The 20,977-nt window shown below is 47.8% G+C and overlaps 1 protein-coding gene across 5 annotated transcripts in view; it reads right to left on the bottom strand.

Moving 5' to 3' along the window:
* Positions 1–4,548: 4,548 nt before the first annotated feature.
* The window catches only part of PDE4B (phosphodiesterase 4B), a 197,714-nt gene continuing 181,285 nt past the window's right edge, over positions 4,549–20,977 (bottom strand). For 4 of the 5 annotated variants that reach the window (XM_027719023.2, XM_027719025.2, XM_027719029.2 and 1 more), the window contains 9 exons: positions 17,778–17,871; positions 13,587–13,765; positions 13,033–13,131; positions 12,730–12,894; positions 12,012–12,111; positions 11,041–11,195; positions 10,819–10,941; positions 9,144–9,326; positions 4,549–6,558 (listed from right to left, as the gene is read on the bottom strand). In XM_027719023.2, coding sequence (XP_027574824.1) covers positions 6,193–6,558; positions 9,144–9,326; positions 10,819–10,941; positions 11,041–11,195; positions 12,012–12,111; positions 12,730–12,894; positions 13,033–13,131; positions 13,587–13,765; positions 17,778–17,871 — 1,464 coding nt within the window. In that variant the 3' untranslated portion in view covers positions 4,549–6,192. Of the gene's footprint in view, positions 6,559–9,143; positions 9,327–10,818; positions 10,942–11,040; positions 11,196–12,011; positions 12,112–12,729; positions 12,895–13,032; positions 13,132–13,586; positions 13,766–17,777; positions 17,872–18,605; positions 19,354–20,977 lie in introns of those variants that run through there. The other variant, XM_027719026.2, reaches the window with a different exon arrangement.

Here is a 20,977-nt window from a genome sequence, read left to right as displayed (position 1 = left end):
GACGAGGGGCTGTGCTGGGAAGCATCTACTCAATGAGACAGCGAGGGCAGAGGGATTCTCAAAGGTGGGCACCCCAACACAGTCCTGGAGCCACTGCCTCCAGCTGTGGAGGGTTCCAGTTGTGCAGGAATCCAGTCATGAATGGTTACAATATGCAAGAATCCAGCTCTGCACAGCTCCAGCTGTGCAGGCACTCACTTATGTGGGGATCCAGCTGTGCACAAGCACCATCTGTGCTCAGCACCCAGCTGTGCAGAACTCCAGCTGTGCACCATTCCAGCTGTGCACAACCCTGGCTGTGTGGGACTGCAGCTGGACAAGTCTCCAGCTGCTTGGGGCCCCGCCACAAACCGTTCCAGCTGTGTGGGGGCTCCAGTTGTGCATGGCGCCAGGTGAGCCGCACCCCGACTGCGTGTGCGTCCCTGCAGAGCACGTCCCCGCTCTGTGTGTCCTTGCAGGGCATGTCCCTACAGCAGACACTCCCCATTCCCGCCGTGCATATCCCGGCGGTGGAGTTTCCCGGTGCTCTGCGCTGTGCAGCGGTCGGGAGCTCAGCAGATGGAGCTGTGCAGCTGTGCATGGACAGGACGGGGCTGTACAGATGTGCAGGCAGCACATGCACAGCTGGTCCTGCTGTCCCCCATGTGTCATCCCTGCCCCAGCACCCCTGCAGCCCCCAAAACAGTGCCAAACCACAGCTGCACCAGTGGTCAGGAGCAAGGAGGGCGTTTGGCTCCTCTTGCATGACTGTGCCACCAGGACAAGTTCTGACCAGTTCCCAGCATGTGAATCCCAGTGCTCCCAGCAGTAAATCTCAGCATGGGCAACCCCATAACACCAAGGAGTGTCCCAGGAGACCCCACTGTGGACTGATATGGAGGCTGCAGAGCCCATCCTGCCCCCGCAAGAGGGGGGTCATCCCACAGTCCCTTGTGAGCCAGAGCTCTGTGATCCCAAATGTCCCCAGCACTGCAGTGAGAGAATCGGTGACAGTATCAGACAGGGATGACAGAAATACCCCCCATAGAGCGAAAACCATGCAGCAAGAGCAGGGCTTAGGGTGCCTCTGGGGAAGGGAGCACCTGAGGACAGGAAGCCCTTGGGAATTGGGAGACCCTGGGGACAGGGAGCCCTTGGGAATTGGGAGACCTTGGGATTGGGCTCCTTGTGTCACCCCAAAAGGGATATTTGGGAGAGCTAAAACACCTAAACACATCTTGAACCATATCAGCTGGACCACAACCTGCCCTGTCCTTTGTGGCCAGTCCTGGATCCCACTGCTGTCCCCGTGCCAGTCCCAGCTCCAGCCTTCACACGAAGGTGCCGGTGCTGGGAGAACTCGGCTCCGTTCCAGCGCCGCAGACCCGATAAAATCTGCTCTTCGTGCACCAGCCCCCAGCTCCTTCCTGTTTTTGACTGCAAAACTGTCAGTGCTTTGCATTTTCATTTCTCTTTTTTCATCTGTAGGACCTTTAGGTGAACTCTGCACCAGTGGTACCCAAATATCCTCAGTGAGCAAACCACTTCCGGCACTTCGCAAATCCTTATGGTTGGATTTATAACCTGGGAAATGCTCTGTCCTGCTGGCTGGCACACAGAGGGACATGGGGCTGTGGACCACTGGCAGAGAATCATAGAATCACTGAATTGTTCAGGTAGGAAAAGCCCTCTGAGTCCATCAAATCCAATCGTTCCCCCCCAGCACTGCCAAGGCCACCACTACCCCATGTCCTCAAGTGCCACATCCACACGGCTTTTAAAGCCCTCCAGGGATGGGGGGCTCCATCACTGTTCTGGACAGTCCTTTTCATGGAGAAATTTTCCCTATTATCCAAACTAAACCTCCCCGGTGCAACTTGAGGCCATTTCCTTTTGTCTTGTCACTTGTCCTTTGTTCCAGCTCTGTCTTACATCACTGGGCAGGTGGGAACACCCACACTCATCCCTTATTCCTATGGACTGGGGGGAAAAAGGCCATGGAAATCCAGCCCCACCTCCAGTAGTGCAGCCTGTGCTCCATGGGAAACAGCAACAAGGCTGGTTTATTATTTTATTTCTCTGCATCATGGTTTCCATGAACAACTCCGACCTCCAGGTCAGAAGTTTCCTGGCAGCGCCGGGGGCTCTGCGGGACCCTTGTCCCCGCGCCCTAGGCAGCTGGAAAGGACCATCTCTGCTCCCAGTGCTCATCCCCAGGATTGACCCCTGTGGGTGGTGGAAATCCCCCTGAAATCCCAGCTCCATGGCCTCAGCAGGAAACTATGTCCTTGGGGACAAGGACAGCTGCCACTCGGGGGCTGCGAGGAACATCCATCATTGACACTGGCAGCATGGAGGGGACAGGGTGTGCATCTGTGTCCCGGGAGGCTGGAGGTCCTGAGCCCCTCCACACCATCCACCCCGCGCACCTCAGCCCCTCCAGGACCTGCTGGAGGGTTGCTGGAAGTGACTGGGGGGACCACCAGGGAGGGGGAGCAGGATCCATCAGCCCTGTCTATCCAGGCCACTCTGGAGCAAGGAGGGAGCACAGCATTGCTGCCTCCACACCGACGTGCTTCCCATGCTGAGCAAAACCATGCAAACCCCACAGGAGCTCTGGATGTGAGGATGGGGAAGCAGAGCCAAGGCATCATCATCATCCCCCCAGGAACTGAGGAAACTGATTCAGCAAACCACCTCCTACCTGAACCGGGATTTCCCACCCCAAAAATGGAAGGGAAACAGAAGGAATCTGGGTTGGTTTTGCAGCATAAAGGCCACAGGAGCATTTTTCTGCTGCTGCTGGGAAGGAGCAGGGAAAGGCGTCTGCTCGCAGCACCAGAACTGCGCTGCTGCGTTCCCCTCTTCATGAGGAAGCTACTGCCTGGCAGAACTAGGTCATGGAAAACGGACAGGAATAAAGTAAGGGAAGGCTGGAGGGGAGGGGGTGTGGGCAGAGGGGAGTGGGCCAGGGCAGAACCCCCGTGCTGGCCCTGCAACCGTGGACACCATTGGGCACATCATCTCCCCTAACACACCTCTGGATGCGGGGCGGGTGCTTCACCTGCAGCCCCAGCTCTGCTGTCTATCCTGCTTAGGCACCTTCCCCACCCAGAACTGCCAATGTGTTTCCAGCCCAATAACCCATTTCCCATCTCTGCACATTGCTGGGAGCTGTGGGCACAGTGCTGGCCACAGCAGGACACAGCCAGCACAGCAAAGGAGCGTGGAAAGGATGTGAAGAGGGGAATGGTTTTAAACTAAAAGAGGAGAGATCTGAATTAGAGATTAGGAGGAAATTCTTCCCTGTGAGGGTGGGGAGGCCCTGGCACAGGTTGCCCAGAGAAGCTGTGGCTGCCTCATGCCTGGAAGTGTCCAAGGCCAGGTGGACGGGGCTTGGAGCAACCTGGGATAGTGGGAGGTGTCCCTGTCCATGGCAGGAGGTGGAACTGATGAGTTTTGAGGTCCCTTCCAACCCAAACCATTCTGGGATTCCATGAATTCATTGGGAGAGAAAGTACTATTAACTTCCTGGCATGGTGCTGGGAGAATCCCCTGAGAGGTGCTGGCATTGGCTGCCAAGCCCAGGGTGAGCTGAGGCTGAAGCCCCTTCCGCTGGGACAGGAGGGATTTGCAGGAAGGTGGGTTGGCAGTTGCTGCTGCCATGGAGTGCTTGGCAGGAAAACAGATGTGGGATGAGGGATCCACACTTGCTTTCATGTGGCTGCACTCTGGAGCCAGTGAATCCAGGAAAAGCTTGTGGAGGCTCACAGGGTGCCACAGTGGGAGCACCGCCGGCCTTGCCACAGCGAGGGCAGCACAGAGTCCCTGTGTCCCCTCAAGTGCCTGTCAGCAGGATGTTTTTTTACTGGAAAGTTGGTTGTTTTGGGTCAGGCCAGGACATGAAAGTGGCCTGGGGGCCGTCCTCGTGCGCAGCCATCGCTTCCTGTCTGTGCGCGACTTCCTGTCGCCGCCACACCGGCCCCGCCAGGAAGGCCACGGGCTCCAGCCCACCATGGAGGGTGGCCGTGCCCTCCGGACACAGGAACCCTCCTCTTCCCGTGCGTAAGGCAAGGGCTCCTCCGTGTCCACTGGGATTGGGCTGTGGGAGGTTCTGGGTTTTGGCCATGTGAGGGTTCTAGCTTTGGCTGTGGGAGGATCCTGTATTTGAGCCACAGGATGGTTCTGGGTTTTGGCTGTAGGAGGGTTCTGGGTTTTGGTGTTTGAGCCACAAGATAGTTCTGGGTTTTGGCTGCAGGAGGGTTCTGGGTTTTGGGCACAGGACAGTTCCGGGTTTCAGCTGTGGAAAGTTCTGGTTTTGGCTATGGGACAGTTTTGGGTTTGCCTGTGGGAAGGTCCTGAGTTTTGGCTGTAGGAGGTTCTGGGTTTCAGCTGTGGGAGGTCCTGGGTTCTGACCAAGAAAGGGTTCTTGGTTTCAGACACAGGCATGTTCTGGATTTGGGGCATGGGCATGTTCTGGGCTTGGAGGGTTCCATTTTGCTGTCCCCCAAGTGGTGGTGACACAGCTCACGCTGACTTGTTGACAAAAGCATCATGAAGAGCCACAGGCAGGGTCATGCTTTCATTTATTCACTTCATATAAAAATCTTTTAAGAATGCATCTGAACACAATATATAATACTATAACATACATTGTGTGAAACTTTTGGAAACAATAAAATAACCACCTGGAACAATGCAGTGTTCAACAGACAAACAAACCCATTGATCATGCACAACTGTGCTATTGTCATTAACTAGTTAGTCACAAGTTGGACCAAAAAGCTTGAAACATATTTTACAAACTGAGATTGACACCGCTCACGATGCCGGACAAGCTTTGTCAGAGGAAGTTTCACAGCACAATTATTACATCAGTTCACATTTTTGTCATAGAAATTCACATTGGGTTGTTCAGAAATTGGAACGTGACATTTAAAAGCCAGCCCGTTCTCGGGGGGTTTCTTTGTTCGCTTCCCCGTCTCTCTGTTCACTCTCAACTGCCCTGGGGTCTGGTGTCACCCCTCCCACGGGCGGCTGCCACCCGAATGCCCTTCCTGGGTTGCGTCTGTCTCTCCAGCTATGTTCAGGTTCTTGTACTTTATGCAATACAAAAGGTTACAAGAAAAAAAGGCAACTCTTATTCCGAGTTTTCTACACCGTTAACATCGCCGCCGACAGGCAATGCTAATTCATATAAATTAATAACTTACAAAACATTACAGTATATACATTACGTAATAAATACACTGTTATAAACAGTAATGGAGGTGTTAGAGCTCGAGGCAGTGCAGGAGGAGGATGGTGGGCCTAAACCTAGGAAACGTGGACGAGAGGCGAGAGAAACACAAATATCCGAGCGTGCAAATTCCAAGGAGCTGCCGAGGGGGAACATGTGTCACACACTGCCTTACTCATGTGTGTACTGCACTGTGCCATGGAAACAACCTGTCCTCTGTCCTGCTCACCACAAAACCAAACCCTGTGAGGAAAAAATACTGTTGTTCCAAGCAAGAGAACAGAGACGGTGCATGATGGCATGAAGTGACTTAAAACAGGTCACCAGGGATATTAAGAAGACAATTAAAGGTGCAGTAATGCAAACCAGAGGGTTTCCCCTTCTGTTTAGTCTGTCAAAGTGATTAACTGCAATAAAGTGACAGGTATTGCCCATGAAAAAAAGGAAGACTGCTTCTTGTAACAGGAAGAATCAAAAAAGTATCCGTCAATTCTGAAACACTTTGTGTCGCTTTTGAATACTAAACTCTGTGTATTTAATTAAGAGACTCTTGAAAAGACATGAAAGTGTTTACAAAGAAGGCACACAGGTCTGCAGACAGGTGGTTGGGTGGACAGGTTTTATATGGAGAGTTATTAATCAGTAGTTTCTATCAGTCTAACTGGTATAAATTCCAAAACTAACAGTATAAAATCTCTCAGTTGTGTGTCATTGACGCCTCAGTCCCGACCCAAGCCAGCTCCAGGACAACATGATGCTCTTGGCTGACAAGGCTCAAACCGCAACGTAAATCACCTGGTAATTTCCTGAGCAATCATTCACTACACGATCTTTAACCCTGACTCCAATCTCAAGTAGCTGGGAGGGTCTTTAAGCCACTGTGGGACAGAGGCCTCAGACCCCGCTGCAGGCTGTCCGTGAGACTGCTTGCATGCTCCTTAAGTGTTAAAATCCACTCACACGGGTCCAGGACATTATGTGTCGACAGGAGACGTGTCTTCTGTCACAATCTCTATGTTTGCTTCCCTCTGGGGCTCCTCCTCCCCCGGCTCGGCCACGCAGAGTGTCTGTGTATTGCTGAAGTAGCCGATGCTCTCGCCGTCCTTCTCTGGCCCATCCGAGTCCTCCTCCTCCAGTGTCAGTTCAAACTGGAACTTCTCCATGAGGCCCTGGCAGTCCTGGCCCCGCTCCTCCAGGGGAGGGGACGGGCTCTGAGGTATCATGCTCTGGTACCAGTTCCTGTTGTCCTCCAGCGTGTCCAGGATGTCCTGGGCATCGGGCTGCACCAGGTCAGCCCATGTCTCCCAGAGTGGATGGACGATGTAGTCAATGAATCCCACCTGGGAACACAGGAACACTCACACTTAGGGGAAGGGAATGACTAGGAGAAGGTAGGTGTCTAAAAAGTTCAATTTATGGTAATACCTGATTTTTACAAGCAAAATACCCACCCCAGAGCAAGTCTCCAAACCAGCACAGCATAATCACGGACAAAATCATCTGATACCCAGAACTCCACCTACAACCTTGGGTTAGGTTGCTGTCCAAAATCAAACCTTAGATTGAAGTTTAACTAAAAGCAGGAGCCAACATGAAATTCAAGAGATAGAACTGTCAATTCCATTCCTGGTAGCATGTGGGATTTTAAATATCCCTGCTCCTCTCAGAATTCCCTGGTGACAACGCTGGTGCATTTATGGCCTCTGTGCCCTTACCCAGGGTACACGCTTGGCTGAGAGCTGGGAATACACCAGTGCTCCCAAGGCAAGCAGCCATCCTAAGACCGAATGTCCCTGCCTTATGGACTGCAGTTCAAGCTTTAGGTGTATTTTACTACAGTGTGTAGTTTGTGCCTATTCTGAACTGTTTAATGCTCCTGCAGCTTCAAACATTTCAGTTTTTCTCCTCCACTCTGCCAAAGCAGCTACTGTGTTTCTCTGAGGAGCTGGCCCAGCTAGAGACTCTTTTTCCTTTCATTTTGTTTTGGAAAGAACCCAGAAAGCAGGTCAGCTCATCCCAAGAATCCTCCTCCTGCATGAAGAGGACAGGCCACTGCTGTCCGACCCCCCTGGAGTGACGTGTCAGCGATGGAAAGAGTGAGGGCTGTGGCTGAGTCCGTCAGTCCTTCCGCCGGCGTAAGCTCTGAGCTAAATCATCCTTCAATTGTCTGACTAAGAGAGGACGTACGTCCAGGATGGAGAAAACTGAATGGCCATAAAGAGGATTGAAATTCTTCCCTCTTGGCAGAATGTGTCACTTCTCCTCGCTCTGCTGGACAAGGTTTCTGTGCAGCAGGAAAATGGCTCTCCGAGGAGCCAGCCCCAACATGCAGATGTTTGCTTTGGAAATCACACATGGCTCCTTCAGACACAACAGGATGTCAATAGAACCATTAACATTCAATTGTAACATACAGTTGAGGCAGCTCAAACAAAAAGGTGATGAAAATTTCCTGCAGCACATGTTCCGGAGCACTTTTAAAGGGGGAAAAAAAAAAGGATTCTCTATGGTTAGCTCATGGCTTTGCTGCCACCCAAAATGCTCAAGGGCTCTACAGCAGCAATGGGCAAAGATTGGCACTCATTAATAGGGTTATTGTTTCTTTATAAACATCCTAGATCATGGAAAAACTGGAATAACATGGAATAACCACACGGCTCAGCATTGATCCTAAAAAATTTTGATGTAAAGAGGTGACATCTCAAGCTTTGCAATACTCGCATACTCTTTTCCAGTCAACTCCTTCTTTCCCTCCGGCATGGACATGCCACCTCCCTTTCTCCTTTAGGATTTCCATGAGGGCCATTTTGAGCAATTCCTGTCCCTTTTGCATAGCAAAAATGCCATTTTGAAGCCTCCGTGAAGTGCATATGTGAAACAAATAATGAATTGGAGCTCACATGCAGAGCACATGGGCATTTTCTGGCTGAGCCTGGCTGAAGGACTCATTTCTTGTTAGGTTAACAAATAAGACAGATTTTTCCAACAAAATCACCATGCGGTTGAGTGAATAATTTTGAAACCACTTGGCTTAGCCTGAGAGGACATTTGGAAATAATTATCATCAATTTTGTTACTTATTCAAGCTGAAAAACCTCAATGATGACTTGCTCTAGTCATTCAAAAACAACAACCAAGACACCATTATATAAAAGTTGGAATATGTTTAGGCAAACATAAATTACTGGTTTCATTACAGACTATCTGGGTGAAATTTTATGGCCTGTACTACAAAGGTCAGAACAAAATCTGAGCTTGAAGCCATTTAATTTATGAATCAGAACAAGGGATGAGCCAGTTCATCTCAAAAAATGGGGCAAATCCAGCTCCTTTTAAGGTTTGTATTGACATAAATGACTATTTCTGTGCCTTCACCCTGCACACAGCAGTTCCAGCAGTCCTCTAACTTCACCAGATGGATCATGCACTACAAAACTGTCCTGAATATTGTCCAGTGTCCTGAAGTGGATCTCAGTTGGGAGAAGCTCCTAACCCTGCAGTTCAGTGGGGCTGGCACTGCTATAAATGTCTAACCCAGGGTACAATGTCAGTACGTTTAGGAGGTGCTAATTAACAGAGGCTGTGAAAGCAGGAAAGACCCGGCAGGAGGATGTGGAGAGCAGAATTGCACTTTTCAAGACTAGGGAACAAAAGGTAACCAACTCCTCCTGGAAACTGGGACACGAACAGGGCAAGATGAACACGCGTTTGGAAATGAGGAGACGCCAAGGGGCACAGAGAGGAGCCTGAGCAGCCTCATCAGTCTGTGTGAGCTCCAGGCACAGCTGGATGTCAGGGTCGATCAGAACCAACCCTCTGAACAGTTGGCTCATTGCCTAATAGTGCTGGAGAGAGCAGATGAATTTTGTCTCTGCTTTAAAACTACAAGCTCAGGCAGTAAGAACTGCAGCTTAGGGTCAATCACCTGTGATTTCTCCACCGAAGCGGTGTGTTTGTCACACATCGGGCTGATTTCCATTCCTCTTTCTCTCTCCTTGTCTCCCTGCTGGAAGAACTCTTCCATGATCCTGTCTGTCCACTGCCGGTACAGCTCCAGAGACTTTGTGGGATTACTCAGGTCTGCACAATGTACCATATTTCGGAGAACCTGCAATTACATTAATAAGAAAACGCATAAAATCAAATGGAAAAAGGAGATGGTTTCAAGCTGTATCTGCTCACTTATTGCAGAACATTTGACCACAAGACTCCTTGATTATGAAACAGCCCATAAAAATATTAACATTGTTCCATCATACCACGTTAAAGACGTGGACCTGTTGGAGCGAGTCCAGAGGAGGCCACAGAGATGCTCCAAGGGCTGGAGCCCCTCTGCTCTGGAGACAGGCTGGGAGAGCTGAGGGTGTTCACCTGGGGAAGAAAAGGCTCCAGGACACCTTAGAGCCCCTTCCAGTGCCTAAAGGGGCTCCAAGAGAGCTGGAGAGGTACTTGGGGCAAAGGCCTGGAGGGACAGGACAAGGGGGAATGGCTTCCCACTGCCAGAGGGCAGGGTTAGATGGAACAGTGGGAAGGAATTCGTCCTATGAGGGTGGTGAGGCCCTGGCACAGGTTGCCCAGAGAAGCTGTGGCTGCCTCATCCCTGGAAGTGTCTTAAGGCCAGGTTGGACAGGGCTTAGAGCAACCTCTTCTAGTGGAAGGTGTCCCTGCTTATGGCAGGGGTTGGACTAAATGAGCTTTAAAGTCACACCCAACCCAAACCCGACTGTGATTCTCTGATTGTATATATCCACAGATGAGCCCAGCTGCCACAGTCCCCTCAGAGGCAACACATGCTCTCTGGTGTTCAGACAACTCAAGACTTACAAGGGTTGCAGTTGTGACAATGTTAATGACATCACACAGGTTTGTTTTTGAATGCAGGTGCTTCCCACCATTCAAAATTCATTTCCATGCTCTCATGGAAGTAGGTTAAATGCTCCTACTATTAAATGAGTAATATCCCTTCCAGACACACACAAGATGTGCCTGACTAACTGGCCAGAAGGACTGAGACAGCAGCAAAGTGACCTGTCTTAACATCATCAATCTTAAATAAAAACTGAAGGAGTTTTTCCCATGAGCCTGTACTTAAGAAGTTGGTCATCAAAGTGCAGAGCAGATCGGAATGTATCTTGTCCTGCTCACTATGTAACCCTGTTCCAGCACTGCTTTGTCATTTCTGTAAATCAAGAATTTATATAGGGGACAGACTGCACATCACTAATTTCAGCTCACTGGGAGTTGCTTCTAGGTATGGAGCCATAAATTAAAATCCTTGCAATGCTGTAGCAGAAGAAACAAATGGGAGAAAGCAGCACAGAAATTTGAGGGCCCTCAAAAACTCAGCCTTATGGACTAACCTCAGAAGAATGTGCATGTTTGAACTTAGATACTCTTAGTGTTACAAAAACCATAATCCCCTTCACCTAAAATATATGGGACCACCTTGCACCCATTCTTATTACAGAAGAAAATGACTGCTGAAAATTTAGGTCAGTAGCTTCTATATATGTTCAATTTAACAGCCACAATAAAAACAGGAATGTGGTTTCTTCATCCTGAACAAAATACGCAAAATCCAGGAAATTTGGCTGCCATACCTGTATTCTGTCTGTGTAGTTGTCCAGAAGGAGAACTCCTGAACTGGTCACCTTCTTAGTTTCCACCATAGTCTTCAGATCAGCTAACAGACTCATATGCTTGGACATATCAGTAGCCAACACCTTCACAGAGGTGGAAAAAACAGGATGTCAGCAGGGGCAGCCACACAAGTAAGCCAGTTTTTGGGTTAGGAAGAGGAGCAGAGTGTGCACAGCTCATACCATGTCAATCACCATCTTCCTGAGCGTCTGACGCTGCTTCTTGGTCAGGTTCTGGAAGATGTCACAGTGCTCCTCCTGAAGCAGTTTGAAACCCACAGCAAGGTGGTGGTTCTCCAGGACGGACTCGTCATTGTACATCAGGGCCAGCTCGGAATCTAGCAAAGGAACACAGATATGTGACTCCAGCAGGTGAAATGGGTGACTTCAAACACTTGTCCTAGGCACTGCAATGTTTCATCTGTGTGCAATAAATCAGGGAGGGTTTCCTTGCCCAGGGAGGTTGTGGATGTCCCACCCCTGGAAGTGTTCAAGGCCGGGTTGGACGGGGGTTGGAGCAACTTGGGGTAGTGGGAGGTGTCCCTGCCCATGGCAGGCAGTGAAAGGAAATAATTCCAGGATTCTGTGATTGTTTTTTGCTCCATGAGTGACAAGAGCCTGTGGTTTGATAATCCCAGAATGTATGTTTATAATACAAACAGCCTTTGCTCAGTCTTAGTGAACAAAATAATACTCAGTTGACTTAGTTACGGCTTCAGAGTCACTGACAACAGAATCCTGCAAACACTCTTTCCAAAACAGAACAATACCCATATTTTGGAATCAAGATACATGCTCGGCCTGTTGCAGAACACAATATGAGCCACAATATTTAGCTTTATGGTTGTCAATAGCAATAGCATTATTTCTCTTATAGTAATGGTAAAATTTGCACTCGGGACTGGAAGAATTATTACATGTTAGCAAGTAGTAATATTCACAAGGCTACTTTACAAATTGTACTACAATAGCTCCCTTTGTTAGGAATTTCATTTTAATTATTGCTTTATTTCCAAATGTCTCCCTCATTTACTGCACAATATTTTGAGAAGGCAATTCAGTCTGCAAGTCATCATTTATGTAATGGAAAAAGCATTTCCACAAGTTTCCAAATTTGTGGATGAAGTTATGATTGTATTCCAAACAAAACTCACTTGTATTAATAAGAAATTGATTGGAGACCCCAGGGTGATCCACATCATGAATTGCAGCTGCAAAAATTGCAGCGAGGATTTCTAAATCCGTGAAGACAGCCTATAAAGGAAAGAAGGAATTTGTCAGAGAGGTCCTTAGGTTTTATCCCTCAACAGTTTGGGAGGCTGATTTAGAGAAACAAATTGTGCTTTTTAAAATTAGTTTTCTGAGGACAAGCCATTGACTCATAAGAAAGGTCTGCAAGCAGCTTGTGCTCCTGAAGATGAAACAGCAATTTCAGGCAGGGCTGCTGCTGAGATTTCTTAATCACAGAACCAGAGGATATACTGAGTTGGAAGGGACCCACAAGGATCATTCAGTCCAACCCTCAGCCCTACAAAGACCCACTCCCAAGAGTCACACCGTGTGCCCCAGTGTATCATCCAAACACTCCTGGAGCTCTGGCAGCCTTGGTGCTGTGACCACTGCCCTGGGGAGCCTGTTCAGTGCCCAACCACCCTCTGGGGGAAGAACCTTTTTCTAAGATCCAACCTAAACCTGCCCTGACACAACTTCAGGCCATTCCCTGGGATCCTGTCCCTGGTCCCCACAGAGCAGAGACCAGTGTCTGAAGGAGTCCTTGGCAGCAAACTGAGCCTTCGGAAGAGCAGGAAGTGCCCCTCCCACCTTCAAACACAACCCTGCCCAGCACAACTCAGCTCAAACAAGGTAACTCACATCCAGGGCAGGGGTAGAGAGCAGAACATGGGTGGACTGGGCAACATCAGCAGCGTGGAGGCTGTTGTGGTAGGCCACATCCGAGTGGTAGTGATCTTCCAGTGTCATCATGTACGTCACGAACGTGTCCGAGGAGATCTTGAATGTTTTCAGGAGATCTCGCTCCTGTGTAATAAAAGATACAAACATACAGGCATGTATCAAGTAAGAAGGTCATGCTGGAGAAGACAACAAATCTGAAAGCAATAAGAAATTAAAGTAGTGCCATAAAAGAATAGCAAATTTGGGCGGGAAGTGACAAACCTGGAATATGGCGTACATGATGCAGGTGAGGGGCCTGTTGTGGGAATACCTGGCCACGTTAAATATGTTCAGACCCCATTTATTCAGATCTTCCAGTTCCTTTTGAGAGGACAAAAAAAGAATAATTACATTATTTTTCCAGACAATTCTGCATTTCTCACTTGCACCACGTCTTCTGGTGTGAAGAAGTTCTATCTTTGAACTTCCCCAAAAGTTCCAAAATATGCAAATTTAATAATTATTGTAATCATGTAAGTGCATGAATATGTGTACTTAATAAAGTACAGGAACGCAGAGTAACTGTGAAGGGCTGATTTTGTGTTTGATAATTGCTCTCCTCAGCCTTCATCACTTTTCTTCTTATTATTTTAGGGATAATTATAAGTATTTATAAACATAGAATATGCTGTTAGGGCCTGCTACCATTAATTACAACATTTTTAATGGCCACATCACTTCAGGATTACTGATTACAGTTTTACAAGGGGGGCAATCATTCATCCTGTCCTTTCCCAGCTTCCAGCTTCCCCCAAAATGGCAAGAATCTGTCATACCTTGGCCAGATGATCTTCCTTTTCAGTTTTCACGCCAAACCGTGAAATGCTGGTGTTATTTAAGCTTGAACTATGCATTAATTTTTTCACTCCGCTGATCTGTGTCATGAGCTGCTGTTTTTTCTTCTTCTCTCTGTCTTTCTGGGTGGGAGAAGGAATCTCCACATCATTCTGCTTGTCTGTAACAAATCAAAGTGAAATGAGCCAACACCGTTTGCAGCACAAGCACTGGTCACACCCCCCAAAATCAACCCTTGGCTTTGCTCACTAAGTGGCTCCACACGCCAGTTCAAACCCAGGTGTTCCTGCTGGGGGTCTTGTATTTTGGGACCCAAAAGCTAAAGCAAAACAGTGACACAACCTCTGGTTCATCTCTGAAAGACTGAACCTGCCACTGAGCCCTGCTGGGACACTTGGTGTGATTTTTGGGGTGTCCTGTGCCGGGCCAGGAGTTGGACGCGATGATCCTGATGGGTCCCTTCTATCTGGGCATATTCTATGATTGTTTAAGACCAGGCTGCTTTCCTTGTAGCCATTTTCACGGTGCATGGCCTGGGGACACAGCACATGTCCAGGAATGTGTCTCTATGTGAGGATGTGGCACTTGGGCACATGGGTCAGTGGTGGCCTTGGCAGTGCTGGGGATGGTTGGACTTACTAGTCTAAGAAGGCTTTCCAACCTAAATGGTTCTGTCATTCTCCATGCCTGAAGGGCACCAGGTTCTGTTCATGGCTAAATCCCAATTAATTTTTATTACCTATTTTAAGGGAAATATACGTATCCCAACGACACATTTTTCCTCATTAAAGCTTAAAAAGTTTGTATTTTCCCATTCCCTATGTTGGTAATTATTAGTGTCAACATCCCCTGCTCTTAGAGCACTAACCCAGTAACAAATTTGTGACACTGATTTATTAAAGGTTTGTCCTTTACAAATATGTAGAGAATAACATACAAAGCACAGGCCATATTCTTCTTGCCATTCTCAGAGATAATAACAATATTAGTCCACACAAAATAGGCACAAACTTGGCTGTGGAGATGTGTTTAATAAATAAATAAATAAATAAATAAATATCTCTGCATATGTTATTTACTGCCCTTACAGCTGATTTATTTGCTGCATTAAAGTGGAGATACAGTTGCTCATTACTTCCATACAAATAATTTTTCATGGACTCGTAGAAAAGGCTACAATAATCTCTTTGCACCTTTGCATCCCTGAGGACCTTCAGAGGGACAAGGCCTGTAGGCATTAGTTACTTTTGCCTTGGCTTAATTAAAACCCTCTGAAATCAGAACTACCAGTGTATCTGCAGCACTGCAATTAAGAAAGAAGCCATTATTCACAGCAACAGCCTGGCTGACATCAGTGGGTGTTTCCCTTGTGTGTTTTTGCTGAACCACTGAAGGACTTTCCTCTACATAATCTCCTTAGCAATGACTAACATTAAGGCAGTGTAAAATGGACATTCTTGGACAGAAATATCTGATTTGTTAAATCAAGTGTCCCCGGTGGTGGCAGCAACACCCCTCAGCCCTTAGGTAGAACTTGTCCCAAAAGGGCACCATGATCTTCCCTGTTTATGTGATGGGGCCAATAATAAAACAACTGTTTGTCATCTTTGACCTTCACATGGATCTAAAGCTGTGCCCAGTGACTGCAGGACTGGATCCTCTGCAGAGGACATCACTTCTTGGTGCCTTCTCAGCTCATTTAATCATGGAATCACAGAATGGTTTGAGTTGGGAGGGACCTTGAAGGTCACCCAGATCCATCCCCTGCCATGACAGGCAGGGACACCTTCCACTATCCCAGGTTGCTCCAAGCCCCATCCAACCTGGCCTTGGACACTTCCAGGGATGGGGCAGCCACAGCTTCTCTGGGCAACCTGTGCCAGGGCCTCACCACCCTCACAGCCAACAATTCCTTCCCAATATCCCATCTAACCCTGCCCTCTGGCAGTGGGAAGCCATTCCCCCTTGTCCTGTCACTGCAGGCTCTAATAAAATTAAGAGACTGAATGAGATCACATGATCTGGTTTTAATATCTGTAAGTTATCCCAATCTAACAAATACTGCTTAGAGATAAATGAATGTCCTACCCACATATATCTTTTTTTGTTTGTTTGTTCAACCTCCTCAGCTGTAGGCTCCTGTTATTTTGTGTGTTCATTTAATTTTAAACCAAATTTTAGGGGGGAAAAAGTAATTCATAAAAAATGTAACAGCATGACTTCCCAAAATAGCTTGATGATCCTTTTAAAAGCTTTACTCATTTTTTTTTTTTTAATGTGAGCAATCAGGCTGCAATCTGGCCCAGTCTGGAGAGCCTGCACCACTCAGCACCACCATGGCCCTCACACTGCCACAAAACACAGGCTGAGTGGCTGAGTGGCCTCACACTGCCACAGAACACAGGGACGTCACTGTCACGGAGGACGGGAGGAGCAGCAGAACAGGAATGAACAGACCATTGTCCAGACCTGCAAAGGGAAATGCAGTTGCCTGACCCAGTCTGAGTAAGGGAATAGAAAGAATTGAAAGACATGGACCTGTTAGAGCAGGTCCAGAGGAGGCCACAGCGCTGCTCCAAGGGCTGGAGCCCCTCTGCTCTGGAGACAGGTTGGGAGAGCTGGGGGTGTTCACCTGGAGAAGAAAAGGCTCCAGGGGGACCTTAGAACCCTTCCAGTGCCTAAAGGGGCTCCAAGGGAGCTGGAGAGGGACTTGGGACAAGGGCCTGCAGGGACAGGACAAGGGGGAATGGCTTCCCACTGCCAGAGGACAGGGATAGATGGGATATTCTTCCTATGAGGGTGGTGAGGCCCTGGCACAGGTTTCCCAGAGAAGCTGTGGCTGCCCCATTCCTGGAAGTGTCCACGGCCAGGTTGGACAGGGCTTGGAGCAACCTGGGATAGTGGAAGGTGTCCCTGCCCATGGCAGAGGGTGGAACTGAATGGTCTTTGAAGTCACCCCCAAGCCAAAACAGTCTCGGATTCCAGGATTCCATGAATAACACAACCCCATTAGCACCAGCAGCAGCTCCAGCTAATCAGCCCCTGCTGAATTACAGACTCCACTGACTTTAGTGTATGTGTGGTTTATTTTTGGTGGCCACATAAGCGATTCCAGTTGAGGCCCATCCTGCTCCACAGACTTGCACCTAATGGGAAGAGCTGATGACCAACCAGCTCCCTGAACATGCCACTGTGGCCGTGGTGTGTATCCCAGGCTCTCCAAGCAGTGGCTGCTGGCTGGCAGCTGGACAGCCTTGCTCCTAATTACTTGTTTTAATTCATATTCTGGATGTCATGGTAAAGCTGAGGACTTAGATAGGGTCATTGGATCCCACAAAGCAGCTCCAGACTTCCATGGATTATTAATGATGTGACGTGTCCTAAATGCAGACAGCAGTTGCAGTTGCAACTGGCCATTGGAATCACTTTAAAATCCCTTAATGGAAATAATTGTGTGTCATGCGGTGAATGCATTCAGGATCATCTTAACCCCAGGGCACAATTCTCCACGAGCTCCAGTATCCCAAATCTCTCATTGTTTGGAGCTGCTGGACTCAGAGATATGTATGAGGGTACTTTGCTACATATCATTTTATATGCAAATGATCACAAATTCTAAAGTTGCTTCCACAGAAGATTCTATTTCTCGTAATAAATATATTTGTTGACACAGAGGATTCATTCATGTCAGTAGTGCTGTGGGCTCCAGCAAAACTAATGAAATGCAAAATATTCTCTTTAGTCTTTATTCTGACTTTTGGTGCAAAATGAGCAAATTTACACAAAGTAATATATAAAATGTCTGGGCTGAGTCTAATTTGAACCCTGTCTCTGAAGGGGAAGATGCAGCTGAACGAGGCAGTAGTTGCAAGTTGGGCTCTTGTGACTTTGTCCTTTACATAAGGTCAACACAAAAATCAAGCATTGCATAAAGCAGCTACCAACTGCCTCATTCAATCTGCACAGCAAAATCCAATGGTTTAGAGAAGGAATTCCTCTGTGAATAGACTTACTCAAACACTATCATTTTCCTCCTCATATCTATTTGAAAGTGAAAAACCCAGCATATTTCAGTAATGCTCTGCCCCAAAGGAAAGCTGGGCACAAACAGTGATTAGGTTGCCATTAATCTTTCTCTGAGTCACCCGAAAGCTTGGGATGTGATTCCTTACCCAGGAAAGTGTTGGAAATGTACTCAGACACCTGGTTGCCGGAGCGGCTCATCTCGGAGAGGTGTGTCAGCTCCCGGTTCAGCATCCTCTTGAACTGGGAGGGGAAGAGCACAGACAAAGATGGCATTTTTCTGAATCCTTTCCCAAATCAACCCAATGTTAGCACAGGCGAGTCCACAAACAAGATGTTAAAAGCAAAATTCTGGGAATATTTGGAATGGAGTCAGAGCCATGGTTTGGTTTCATTTAGATACTGTTCAGCATCATCATGACTGGATATTTCTTTTCAATCCACTAAACTACACCATTAATTTCCTCCAAAGATGCACATTAGTTGTTACTGTCACAAATGAAGAAATAACATTTCAGCTCTGAAAGCTCAAATTCTTGTCGGGGTTAGAATTCTCCATCCTATAACCTTCTCCTGTTCTGGATTTTGTAAGTTTTCTCCATTTTGTATTATGCAAGGAAAAGACAACTGCATATCCAGAGGAGAAATATGCCATAAATCTGAAGATCTGCTCAGCTCGTTACAGTAAAATGTAGGATTCAGACATTATTCCCCCACATATACATGCTATAATCCTCCTGATTTTATAATCAAACATTTTCATTGCTGCATCATTTTATCCTGCAACACTGAATTCCCAAAGGGATAAAAAAATTCCATACATGTACTCTGCATGCACGCTACACACATGTCAAGCTCTTGCCAAAATACACACAAATAACCATTTAAAAAGAATTTTTTTCCTGATAGAGGTTTTATCCAAGCAACACAGCACAAAACGAACTAGCCATTAATAGTCCTTCAGGAATTAAACCCACCTTAATATAACCCCAAGATACAGATAACAAATAGTTTGCTTCAGGCATTTTGGAAAACTCCTCGCTACCGTCCACAAATCCTCCTGGAGAAATCACCGGTCAGACAGGAGAGCTCCTTGGGAACACAGACACCCCCTTCCCCAGTCCAGGAAAAAAATCAGCGTTCAGCAAAGCCAGCGATCCCCCAAAGCCCAGCAGCTGCTAATCCCAGACAAAGCCAAGCCTGGCATCGCATCCTTGCCGAGCCTGCCCGTGGGTGGATGTGCTCGCAGGAGAGAGGAATGAAATCAGGGATTGCACAAAGGAGCGAGGACAGATCCGAGTGGATTCAGCCGGATGGCTGGAAGCACTGGGGAATTGGGAATCATCCCGGTTGCTCAGTTGGCTGAAGGGGGTCCCCACTCCACATTAGGCTCGCTCAGCTGAACATCACGCCAGAAAAATGATGCTGCTTTCGGAGGGGCTGCCAGCTTTAGTAACAGCCATCTTTTTAAGGGAGATTAAAATGGAGGAAGCTCGGGGAATATTTAAATAAGGCAAAAGTAGGCAGCAATCTCTTCTCCATTCCTGCTTTGTTTAATCCTCATCCTTACAGAGACTGATTTTCAAAGCAGGTAGTCCTATATGGATTTTTAAAAGCATCATTTTCACATTTTCAGTGGGATCATTTTTTTTCTCCTATGAGGTAAAGGGCAAAATGTAACAGCATAGCAAAATGTACCCTTACAAACTGGAAATTTCTTCCAGGTAAGAGGTATAAACTAATAATAACCTTAAATCTGTAACAAATGCAATTCATAAATTCTTCCTCACAAGAATATATTCTTGTAAGTGTCCCTGCCCATGGCAGGGGGGTGGAACGAGATGAGCTTTAAAGTCTCCTCCAACCCTAACCGTTCTGTGAGTCACAATCTAAACTTCAAGATTTAATGATTTCTACAATTTTCGTTTCAAACTGAAAAGCAATCCCTTTATTAGGAAGCTGGAGCTGTCCTTTTAGCATGGAATCAAAAGAAAAGCCCATTGTGCTGTGCGTGTGACACAGCCCCCAGCATGGAATCACTGGGATGTGCAGCTCTCCCGCTGCTCCAGGACGTCCTTGGTGATTTCTGCCTGGAACACTCCACACAACAGTGCCCAGGATTCCCAAAATAAAAGGACCATCTTTGCTCTGAGATGTTTTTCTATCTCTAGCCACCTTCACTGCTACCAGCCTGGCTTGGCAGGATGGCACGAGGCTTCCTCATGTGCTGTGGGACATGTGGGGCATGGGGGCAGCCTGTGCCCCTGGTCCCTGCTCCCTGTTTGCCCAGGCTGGAGAAGGCATGGCTCCAGAACATCCAGATGGGACTCCAGCTCAGCCTTCAGCTACAAGAAGCACATGGAGCAAAGGAAGCTGTGACCCACCTTTTTCTCTCCTTAAATTCATTATTATCAGAGGTGGGAAGCTGATGGTACCTCCCTTTTACCCTGTGGCTGTTTGTGCAGACCAAAGATGGGTGCTACCTGCTGGGGACACTGCCATCATCATCCCTGCTCTCTCCTCTCAGGAAATTTTAACTATTTTCCCATCAGGAAAAAATTCTTCCCTGTGAGAGTGGGGAGGCCCTAGCACAAGTTGTCCAGAAGAGCTGTGGCTGCCCCATCCCTGGGAGTCTCCAAGGCCAGGTTGGACAGGGCCTGGAGCAACCTGGGATAGCGGAAGGTGTCCCTGTCCACTGCAAGGGGGTTGAAACTGGATGATCTTCAAGGTCCCCTTCCAACCCAAACCATGATTCTCTTGCAGCATTCTCTGTCTTGCCCTGCCAGTGTCGTAGAATCATGGAATGATTTGGACTGGGAAGGATCTTAAAGCTCATCTCATTCTACCCCCTGCCATGGGCAGGGACATCTTCCACTACACCAAGTTGCTCCATGCCCTATCCAACCTGGCCTTGAACTCTCCCAGGGATGGAGCAGCCACAGCTTCTCTGGGTAACCTGTGCCAGGGCCTCCCCACCCTCACAGCCCAGAATTCCCTCCCAATCTCTAATCCAAACCTACTCTCAATGTCACACAGTGAGGCCTCACTTTCCAGGTTACTCAAACAGCTTAAATACTGTCTCGTGATACAAAAAGGAACAGGATGTGAAGGTGAATATCTCATGGGATATGGGCAGGAGGAGGATGTGAAGGATGCTGGCTGCTCAGGAGGACATTCCACAGCACTGGGCCATGGGCTTTTGCTCACAGGGTGTCCTCTACACTCAGTGCCAACCAAGAGGGACAAAAGTGTTTTTGAAACTCCCAAGAGGAGCCTTAGTGCTGGAGGATGAGTGGCAGCAAGGATGAAAACCAAGGCAGAGAAAGGCCGTGGGAGGGGAGGAGGGCTC

This window comes from Pipra filicauda, unplaced genomic scaffold (genome assembly GCF_003945595.2).
Source record: "Pipra filicauda isolate LSUMZ 115617 unplaced genomic scaffold, ASM394559v2 scaffold295_size919547_pilon, whole genome shotgun sequence".
NCBI lineage: Eukaryota > Metazoa > Chordata > Aves > Passeriformes > Pipridae > Pipra > Pipra filicauda.
The sequence above is the reverse complement of the archived record's forward strand: the minus strand, read 5'-3'. Positions and strand labels throughout refer to the sequence as shown.